Source organism: Gossypium hirsutum, chromosome A07, assembly GCF_007990345.1.
Source record: "Gossypium hirsutum isolate 1008001.06 chromosome A07, Gossypium_hirsutum_v2.1, whole genome shotgun sequence".
Lineage (NCBI taxonomy): Eukaryota > Viridiplantae > Streptophyta > Magnoliopsida > Malvales > Malvaceae > Gossypium > Gossypium hirsutum.
In genome coordinates, this window is record NC_053430.1 from 97,627,363 (window position 1) to 97,638,755 (window position 11,393).

At 33.5% G+C, this 11,393-nt stretch overlaps 1 protein-coding gene across 1 annotated transcript; it reads right to left on the bottom strand.

Moving 5' to 3' along the window:
* Positions 1–6,037: 6,037 nt before the first annotated feature.
* Positions 6,038–7,679, bottom strand: LOC107926343 (UDP-glycosyltransferase 90A1). Its single transcript, XM_016857178.2, has one exon. It carries the CDS (start codon positions 7,619–7,621, stop codon positions 6,200–6,202), a length of 1,422 nt encoding a protein of 473 aa, XP_016712667.2. The 5' UTR covers positions 7,622–7,679; the 3' UTR covers positions 6,038–6,199.
* Positions 7,680–11,393: the final 3,714 nt, after the last annotated feature.

Genomic DNA, 11,393 nt, shown 5'->3' on the forward strand with positions numbered 1-11,393 from the left:
ACAAAAAGAGTTTGAATTTCAAGTCGGTGACAAGGTATTCCTGAAAGTGTCTCCTTGGAAAAAAGTTCTCCAATTTGGTCGAAAGGGTAAACTGAGTCCAAGATTTATCGGGCCATATGAAATCATAGAAAGAATTGGACCGGTCGCTTATCGATTGGCATTACCACCGAAACTTGATAGAATCCATAATGTTTTTCATGAATCTATGTTACGACAATATCGATCAGATCCTTCACATGTTATTTCTCCGACAGAAGTGGAGATTCAACCGGATATGACTTACAGTGAAGAACCGGTCAAGATATTGGTACGGGAGACAAAAGAGCTTAGAAATAAGAAGATAAATTTGGTGAAAGTATTGTGGCAAAAGCACGGGATTGAGAAAGCGACATGGGAACCAAAGGAGGCAATGAGGAAACAATACCCAAACCTCTTTACTGGTAAGATTTTCGAGGACGAAAATCCTAAGGGGGGGAGAGTTGTAATGGCCTAAATTCAAAGTTATCGGAACAGTGGTTTCGTAACCACAAACCTGATTTAAAGAGAAATTTATTTCAATATTTTTGCATGAAAATTTATATGATAGGAAAATCGTACGAAAATATTGATAGAAAAATTTTACCGATTTAGTGGTTAGTTAGAAAAAGAAATTATTGAAGAAATTGGGTAAAAACAAGGTATCGGGACCTCTATCTCGTAAAACCGAGTAAAAAATAATCTTATAAATATTTATGAAATTTTAGTAATGTGGTATTAAAATTTTGTTAGGAAATTTTAATGTTTGGGTAGTCAATTAAATGAAAAGGACTAAATTATAATAGGTGTAAAAGTTGCTAGAATGATTAAATAGCTTAAGAGTCTAATGAGAAAGGATTTAAAAGGCAATTAGACCCAAAATTTATTTGGGCTGGACGGTAAGGGCATGAAATCAGCAGGATATTTGATAAATTAAGGGCAAAATTAGAATATTGCAAAATTAACTAAATAAAACTAGGACTAAATAGGAAATATCTAGATTTCTCTTCATTTGTCTTCAATTCCAGCAGCTAAAAATGCCATAGGAGGGTTCTCTAACCTGGTATTTCATAATTTTTGCACCAAGTGAGTTAATCCTTGCCTTTTTCTTGTAATTTTTGTGTTTCTAAGACTTTTACAACTAGGTCCTACTATTAAATTCATTAGTTTTTGATTTCATGGATGGAATTGAAAGTCACCATGGTTGAGTGTTGTAAGTTTATGATGAAATAGAATGAAACTAAAGCTTTAATTTGTTTATTAGATGATTTTATTAGGTAATTTTAATAAAAATTGATTTTTAGGACCTAATTGTGAAAATGCTTAGAATTAAAGTCTATTGCTGAAATTATGATTCCTAAAGGTTTTAAACTAGTTTAAGGTGATAGAATAAAATTCTAATTGAGAAAAATCAGCTCAATTGAGAGGCTAATTGAGTAGGGACGAAATTATCATTTATTAAAAGCTTAGAGGAAAAATGGTAATAAATAGCTTGCACAAAAACAGTTTGGACAACAGCAGTAGACTAACTTTGAAAAATCACCATAAATTGTAGAAAGCAAATTAGAAGATGAAAAAATATGGAATTAAAGCTTATTGGGTCTAGTTTCTCATAGAAGAAATAGTGTAAGCAATGGATTTGTAAATTTTTAGATATAATGAATTTTGTGAGACAAGGTCAGCATGAATTTGGGTTCCCCTGTTCTTACTTTGAAAAATCATAAAAAGTTGAATAAAAATAATTAGGGGCTTAAATTTATATTTCTAGAATCCTGAATGAGTCTATTTTTAATAGAAACAAACAAGAACATCATTTGAATCTTGTATGAAGAGATAATTAATTTTTAGTGAAGAAGGGTCAAAACTGTCAGACAGCAGAATAGGGGTTACTTTAAAGAATAAAATGTACTTATTGGATAAACTAAAAATTATTAAAATTTTATGATAATAAGATATATGAGTCTAGTTTCAGGAAAAATTAACGGATATTAATTTAGATTTCTGTAGCTCGAGTTATAAATAATTTAGTGACTATGACTCAAATAGACAGATTTGAATAAATTATAAATAATAATAGTTGAATTATAGAGACTGTTGCATATGAACATAAAATGTATTAAATTGATAATTAAATTTATTTATTTAGATCCAAAAGATTCAAATACGAAGCTAGATCGAGGAAAGGAAAAAGTTCGGGATTAGTATATTTTTTTTTGTTTACAAACAAGTATCAAGGTAAGTTCGTGTAACTTGAATTATATTCTTAAATGCTTGAGATTGTATGTTATTGATGTGAATATGATTTGAATGTTCATTATATGAAAATTGATGAAACATTGATATATTTGATAAAATGGGAAGAAATCCCGGTTGAATGAAAGGAAAATTCGATGGATCTCTGAAAAAGAATTGACGGTAAAAAGGATATCCTGATATAGCCCTCCCGAAGAATATGTGTAAAATGGATTTACCCCAGATGGGTAATCCGAATTAGGGTCTGAATTTAGCCTGGACTGGTAATTCAGATCCAAGCTCATTAGAGTAATTGTCGTTGCAGGGGATTTAGCCTGGACTGGTAATCCCGACAATACTCTATGAGTTTATATTGCAGGGGATTTAACCTGGACTGGTAATCCCGCTGCAAGGTTGAGGTTCGCGGGAGTGTGCTCTCTGAAATGGATATGTGCGCACATGAATATGAATTGACGGACCCGGAATTGCACACAAGAGTGTACCTCTGAAAATCCATCGAAATTCCGATAAATTCAACGGGATAAATATGGAAAAATAACAAGGAAATGGAAATTATGATATTGATGAGCTCATCAATCATGGTATATGTTATTGGTATATGGAAATTATTGTACTAACTTGAATGTTGAGTTTGTGCATATTAGGGTAATAATGCATTGAATGGATATATGAATGTTTATTGTATTGTATTGAAAATATTAGGTAAGTATAATTCTTGTTACATGAGCTTACTAAGCACAAAGTGCTTACCCCGTTTCCTTTTTCCCTGTTTTGTAGTGTTAAGAGCTCGGAGGTCGGATTTGGTCGGAGACACATCACACTATCAACCTAAGGATTTCGGTATATAAAGAAACTTTATTTTGGAAATCAATGGCATGTATAAGCTAATAAAGTAAATGTTAACGTGAAATGAATATAAAGTTAGCCATTAGTATGGTTAACAAACCTAGTTTTGGGTATGTAATGACGTTATCTTACAAATATGCATGAATTTATCTTGAAAATATGTTGAATTGGTTTGGTTGAAGTGGATTGGTCTCGATTTAATATTGCAAGGAAGGTTAGATATTTATAAAAGGGCTATATTGAATATAAAAAAAATCGTAAACTCCGGTAATACCTGGTACCTTATTCCGGCAATGAATACGGGTAGGGGGTATTACAGAAACATTCTAAAAAGTATTCCGAAGATCGTACCCGAGAGAGATTAAATTAAACCAAAATTAATTGTCTACACTAATAAGTTGATATAGTACCTATTTAAAATTATATTGCGAAAAATAAAATAAACATTAATTAATATAATCAACCTAAAAATTAATTAAACTAAAAATCAAATAATTAAACAATCACAAATAACCCAAAAAAACAAGCAGGAGCTTAACTCAATTCAGTGATCCTAATTCACTTCAAAACTCAAGTTTTATCGAGTTAGCTATTAATTAACTAGTTATTACCTCTCAACCTCTAGCTAATTAACTAATCGATCAATGCACGCTTACCACTCGACCTCACTTTCCTGATCGTGATAAATTATAAGGTACTCGATAAACTTATCCCTCGATCCCGTTTATCCTAAATCACTTCTTAGAGGTGTCACTCCCTAGGGTTTAAATGCACATAATTTAAATCAACTAACCTTGATTTTAACCCTCATTCATTCGTTAATTATTCACACATCTGTTTGTTAAACTTCTTAAGGAAATTAACTACTCATGAATCAAAATACAATAATTCCTAAACTCATATTTAACATGCAAACCAACAAAATAAATAAAAGTAAAGAGTATAGAAAGAAATCCATTTTCGATATTGATTGAAGCTCGGAAGCGAAATCTCCTTTAACAGTTACAAAGATCACCTTGACTGCAATTGGAATCAACAACGAAATAATAAGAAACTAATATATTAAAGCCTTAGATCGAAATCGAATCCAAGTTAAAACAAGAACAAAAGTATATAAATGACTAAACTGAAAATAAAATAAAATAAAACTAAAAACCTAAAATACTAAAACAACTTACTGGGACAAGCCTCCTCAAATGAGACTTAACATGCCTATTTATAAAGTTTATGCTCTTAATTAAGGTTATTAAACAACCTAAAATTCTGATTAAAATACACTGTGTGGACTAAAATAACCTTCATTAAATTTTCCTGTTTGTCATTTAATGTCACGACATTGCCTTCATTTTTTGGGTATTTTGGTTTCGAAGTTCGATGTCACAATACCACTTCCCAGTGTCGTGACACTGTAGTTGTCCCTTACCTTTTAAGCCCAAAAATAGTGTTCTGCACACTAGATAGAGCCCGTTAGATCATCTCTAGACCCAGAGTTGCCCATTAGATCATAACATAACCCAAAATTGCGTAAAAATGATTATTTTGCATTAATTAAACACAAAGTGATAAAAACTAAAAATGAAATAAAAACACATAAAAACGCTATAAAACAAGCTTGTTAAGTGTTCGAAAGACCTTAATTTGCCACAACAAATTGTGGCAGATCAGGAACGAGCTCAAACTTTTTGGATACCCGGAGATATTGCCTTATAAATATCATACAGAAGTTTGAGGGCATAATCATAGGGAAAAGCTGTGGGGCTTCTCGCTATAATTGGCGTAATTTTTTTTCTTCATTTCCACACAACTGGTATCTTTAACCTTCCTTTTTATCTAAAGGCCGACACCACCGTAGACGTAGGAGGATTCTCAAGCGGGTAGCGACTGTGGTAGTGGAGTAAAGGTGATGTTCCTTTCGGAGCGACAACGATTGTTATTATTAAACGGTTCATTAATAATTACAATTGCTACCGCACCAGCCCATGTTTGGCTTCTACTTTATCGAAACATCCGTTCTTTGCTTGAGAGCACTCTTGTATCCACCTCGGTGTCAGCCTTCAGATAAGAATGAAAGGTTAAAGATATCAACTGCCTGGAAAAAGAGAAAAACATTACGTTGATTAAACTGGAAAGCCCTTTGTTTTTCCCTATGAATATGGCATAAATCTTATTTATGATATATATAATGCATCATTTTCGAGTATCCAAAAAACTTGAACTCGTGACTGCATTACGACCGTCAATTGACCACAGTTATACTCGAACTCGTGACTGCATCACGACCACCTCCGCTTAGACTTCGACCCATGATCGATCAAACATTGTCACCCCAAAACCTGATTTCTATAAGATTGGTTTATGAGGTAATAGTCCTATCCTAACATGACAAATGAAATATATGTGTTCTAAGACACGTTATTGCATTCCCGCCCTCTAAAATCTACCTATAAACTTTCACGATTTTACTCTCAAAACTCTAAACCTTAATTTCTAAATAAAAAACCTTAACCTAATCCTAGAAAAACCCTAAAAAATGATGGTTGAGAAGAGAGAGAGCGAAATGCTTTCACACACTCTCCAAAATCGATTTATTTTCCTAAATCTTGAAAAAACGATCTATTCAACCAATTAAAAAAAACTCCAAAATCGATTTATTTTCCTAAATATTAAAAAACGACCTATTCGACCAATTAAAAAAATTCTACATATATTAACAATTTAAAGCATCTATTTTATCTGCAGGAGTTGAAAACAATAATGTACTAGAAATTCAATAAAAAAAATGTCTTATGTAAAATATTAGATTTTAATGCTTAAAGCAGCAAAGCCACGTTAATGTTACACACTCACTATTTTTCAGTTAAGATCTAAAAGTTTATAGTTTGGAAATAAATACTCTTCGGTAGGTTAAATAATTCTTTTTCTATCTAAACTTGCTTCATTTTATAACATTATTAATAGTACAACTTCTTTTAAGTGAAAGCTTTGCCATAGAAACACCAGTCTTCATTTATTGAAATTAGGACCACACGCACAAAAAAGAAAGAAGTACACGACTCTCACGTATGATGTGTACTTGAGCACAATTTTAAAGGCGGACGTCTTGCTTCTTGTTGCACAGTTCATTAATAAGCAAATCTAACGTCTGCCAAGACGATCCATCACTGTCTGCCATAGCCATCTTAGCCAACTCTGCAACTTGTTTCACTCTTTTCCTCACTTGTTTCCCCATCTCTCCTTCCATTAACTCCTTCACCACCTTCATCAACCCATCCCATTTCACAAACCCAGGTTTCATCCCATTGCATGTCGATTCAACTCTTAACCCTACCTTGATTTCTTCCACCACCATTCTCGCATTCAGTGCCTGCTCAGCTATCATCGGCCATGCAAGGATCGGGACCCCATAACATATGCTTTCCAACGCTGAATTCCACCCACAGTGACTCAAAAACCCTTCAATACATTGGTGTTTCAGTATTTGCCTTTGATCCACCCATTGTTTCACCACAATGCCTCTCCCTTTAACCGTTTCTTCAAACCCTTCATCCAATATTGATTCAGATTCTTTTTTCCTTAACACCCACAAGAAGTTTGCTTTTGATTCTTGCAATCCCATTGCTATTTGTTGAAGTTGTTCTGATGGGACCTCGGCTTGAGAGCCGAATGCTACGTATAAAACAGAGCACCCTTGAGCTAGCTTTTGATCTAGCCATTGAATCCAAAAGGGTTTCTTTTGAGGTTCAAGTTCGGGTTCAGCTAAGCACAATGGTCCAACACACCAAACCTTGGGTCTTTTCTCACTGTTCCAATTATCAATATAAACTTTTTCCAACTCGTAAAAGCTGTTAACAATATACCCTGAACTGTTTGACATTGATTTCACTTGATCAATGAAAACCTCCATTGTAGGACCATTTGGATTAGGCATCACTGTATTGAAGTCATTTCTTGTAACCTTAATCCATGGAAACCGAGTCACTGTGATTAACTCATCATCTGACTCAGCCCTATCCAGAAGCCTGTCCTCAAAAACAGCTCTGGACACGCATGAAACAAATTGGTTCATGCCAGTAAACACCAACCTTGGTAATCCAAACTTTGTTGCAGACTCAAAGGTCCACCATAGGAACCCATCTGACACCATGAAGCTAACTGGTTGAACCCGAACCAGACCCTGGAGCTTTTCTTCGACCATGGATTGCATCTGCTTTGTGGCTTTACAAAATGAAAAAAAGAGCGACATTGAAGGTAATAAATCAGTGCTCTCAACACCAGGTGGGATTTCAGGGGCGTTTTGAGGGAAAGGGATGTCAATGATAAAGACGGATGTGTCGGCAAGAGACTCGGCAATAAAGGGTCGGTTTCCGGTGGTGGTGAACATTGTCACCGCCATGCCACGGCGGAGCAGGAGGCGAGCTAGGTTGAGGATTGGTATGATGTGGCCTTTTGACATGAATGGAAAAAGAACTACATGATGGGCTGAAAATTTTGATGAATATGTATCCATTTGGCTTTCCTCTTACTCTCTCTGGCTTTTGTGGTTTCTGCCAGTTACTAGCAAGTTCCCGAGCAGGTTTTATAGGACTCTTACCGCACGTATAAAAATTAATGTAATTATTGTTATAAAAAAGTAATAGAAAAAAGTAATAAAAAATTTAATTACATTTTAATATAATTATTGTTATATTTAATTTAATAAAAAAATATATAATTTAATAAAAATTTCAATATAATTATTTTTATATTAAATTATATTAAAATATTTCAAATATTTTTATAATTTAATAAAAATAAAAATATATAATTTAATAACATTTTTAATATAATTATTTTTATATTAAATTATATTAAAATATTTTATTTTAAATTATATTTTGAAATAAAATAGTTTCTATTAAATTATATTAAAATATTAGAAATATTTTATTTTTATATTTTTTGAATAAAATTTTAAAGCACTAATCTTGAAATTAAATTTATTTTATTATTTAAGGTTGTATGTAATAACCATTCTTTGGTGATACAAAAAAAATAACTATTACAGTAAAACAGGTAATAAAGAAATAATGGTCATTCCAATGAATTAGTATTACATCCAACTAAATTAGAGGTGAGCAAAATCTGATTCGATTTGAAAAGCTCTATGAAAAATTCAAATTTTGAATTAAATAGTTTGACTTATTTGAGTTAATCAAGTTATTCAGATAAACTCAAATAAAAAATTAAGTTTTTTGATTTAACTCGAATATGAATTACACGATTCAAGTTATCCGAAAACCCGAATAAGTAAAGACAAAACTACGTCGTTTTGATAAATGTTTATTTTTTTAAAAGTTAAAATTATCAAGTTAAAAGGTAAAACTACGTCATTTTTTATAAATGTTTACCCATTAAATTAAAAGGCAAAATCATTATATTGTTTATGTAGTTAAATAATCTTGTACTTCATCTACTAGTTAAATAACCGATCACAAGATTAAGTATAAATAATAGGATTCGTTAACTCGACTCAGCTTAACTTGAAATTTTTTGACTCGATTCGAAAAAAATTTAAATTAGTTCGGTTGCTAAAATAGGATTCGTCAACTCGAATAACTCAGAATTTTAGACTTGATTCTACTCGACTTGATCGAATACTCACCCCTAAACTAAACAAATGAATGGTTTACCATTCAGTGAATAAGGAAGGGGAAGCTATTCCATTCCCCCCAAATAAACATGGTGTTAATGATTAATGAACTAACATTATTCTATTAGAGTAATCCTATTATTTTTTTATAACTATTTATGGTTTGAGAATAGTTTTATCTGGATCGAGAGTGGTATTCAGATAAAACTCTTTTAATAATGTTGCTCTAAGATTCGATATTGTTAGTCCAAATGCTTGGTGGAAGAAATTCACTTTCACTTCTTTTATCTATTTGTTGATAGAATAATACTATTATTTAAATGTGTAATTGAAATATTGTATGATTGATTCGATATCAATTCAGTTAACAAAATTACGAAAATAACTTTTTTATATTTTAAATAAGTTATATTATTACAAGGGTACTTTTGTCTTTTTCTTACTAATTTTTTTTAAAAAAGTAATATTTGAACATATGCCTCCTATAAATTTTATTTTTACTAATTATGGAAAAAAATTAAGAGTAGTTAAGAGTCGCTAGGGTTTTGGGTGATGAGTGAAACACTTCCTACAGTGGATTTCGAAGCGGATGCCAATAACTCGAGTTCGACCAGTGGTATCAGAAGGGCTACAAAGAAAGTTCGCACTAAACCGGAAGTATAGTTAGATTTTGATGACCCGATTGTGGGTAATAATGGCCAAAAGATTCAGTTAGAGATTCTGAAGGCGTCGTACAAATCAACCTTCTTAGGAGTTTTATCAGAGAAGAATAATGGTGGTTTTTTGGAAGAGGAGTTTACACTTTTGGATGGCGATGCCGTTACTGAAGTGATTGAGGGTGTTCCGTTGATTACGTTATCTAAAAGAGTGCAGGAGTTTTTCCAACAACGAATGACCAATACAGTTATTGTGAAATTACTGGGGGGAAGTATTGGTTTTAATGTTTTGTTGAATAAAATCAATTCACTGTGGAATCTTCAGTGTCAAATCCAACTCATGGATCTCGAGAATGATTTTTATTTAGTTTGTTTTCAAGATGAATCTGACTATAATAAGGTATTAGTAGGAGGGTCGTGGATAATTTTTGGCAGATACCTAACTGTTCGCCAATGGTCACTGGAGTTTTCAACAAGTCAGAGTGGTATTGAGTTGCAGGTTATTTAGATTAGGTTACCTGGACTGCTTGAAGGTTATTACTCAATGGTCAAACGATTGGTCTAGTGGTGAAGCTGGATGTTCATACGGACTGTGCTTGCAGGGGACGATTTGCTCGGCTGGCAATCTGTGTTGATTTGAGGAAGCCCTTGGTGTCGAAGGTTTGAATTAATGGTCTTCTTCAACGTGTTGAATACGAAGCTTTACCAAATATCTGTTTCCAAAGTGGTATGTACGGACATACAGTGGACGTTTGTCTTGGGATTGAGACGGCTCCACTGGTAAAGGAGTCAGGTTGCGCTCGACTGGTCATGGAGAAGTTATGTCTTGAAAATAATGTAGAGGATAAGCCCTATGGTTCATGGATGGTGATGGAGAGACGGAGAGGGCGTAGTCAGGCTTCCGGTGAGGGAAGAAACGACGATTTTGGGGGTATTGCTAAGAGATCTCGTTTTACAGCGTTGGAGGTTAGTGAGGGAGAGATTTTCGCAGTGTTTAATGGCGAGGTTAATGGGAATGATGAGGTAGTGACTAAGGAGAAGTCTGGCAGGGATGGGGATATGGGGTTAAGGTTTCGAGAAAAAATGATGTTATTGAGACGAAAGGGAAGCAGGCTAAACTAAGGGCTAAGGGGAAAAAAATGGTGATGGGGAGTAGGCCAAAGTCAACCTTGAAGGTTTTGAAGCCCAATAATGGGAATTTTAATATTGGGCGGGGTGCTTTTGATGATGGATTGAGATTGGCCCAAGTGGGTGCCATTGATAGAGGGAAAGCTATAGTGATGGAAAAAGTGGAAATTTCAGCAAATTTAAATAAGGAGAAACATGCAGCGGTTCGTATTTTAGAGAAAGAAAAAATGAGAGTTAATACTGACAAAGAGAATGGTATTTTTATGTTTGGTAAAATGAGTTCTCCCATAGCGCAACATTGCGTGCTAACCCTACTTACTATAAACAGCGAGGGAAACCACCCAATGAGACTCTCAGGATCTAGGAGCAGCGATCAGTTGATCTCTAATTAGCAAAGGAAATATTGGTTTGTGATCTCAAAAGGAATCCAGACAAATATGTTATGGTGTTGGATTCTCAAGTTGTTGAGGAAGGTATGATTGTGGATGACACTGATGGTGTTGGGGTAATTTGTCATAGTTTATTGTAGGCTTATTTTGGGTTTGGCTTGAAAATTTTCTTATTTTTTATAAACATTAAAATAATTTGTTGAAATTGCCAAGGAGTAGGACATCCTCGTTTTTACAGTTTTGTTAAAGAATACAAGAAGGAGTTTTTGCCAGATTTGTTTTGTCTACTTGAAACCCTGGTTAGTGGAGCTAGGGCCGATGGTATTATTGTGAAAATTGGATATCTGAATTCTTTTAGGATGGAAACGAATGGTTTTGCTGGGGGAATTTGGCTGTGTTGAAATGATGATGTAATGGTGGATATTTTGAATATACATTCTCAGGTGGTGCATGTTAAAATTCATAGTATGCTGAGCT

Bases quoted from the DNA above. Each gene is read 5' to 3' on its own strand.
- LOC107926343 (XM_016857178.2), bottom strand. From the start codon at position 7,621: ATGGATACATATTCATCAAAATTTTCAGCCCATCATGTAGTTCTTTTT.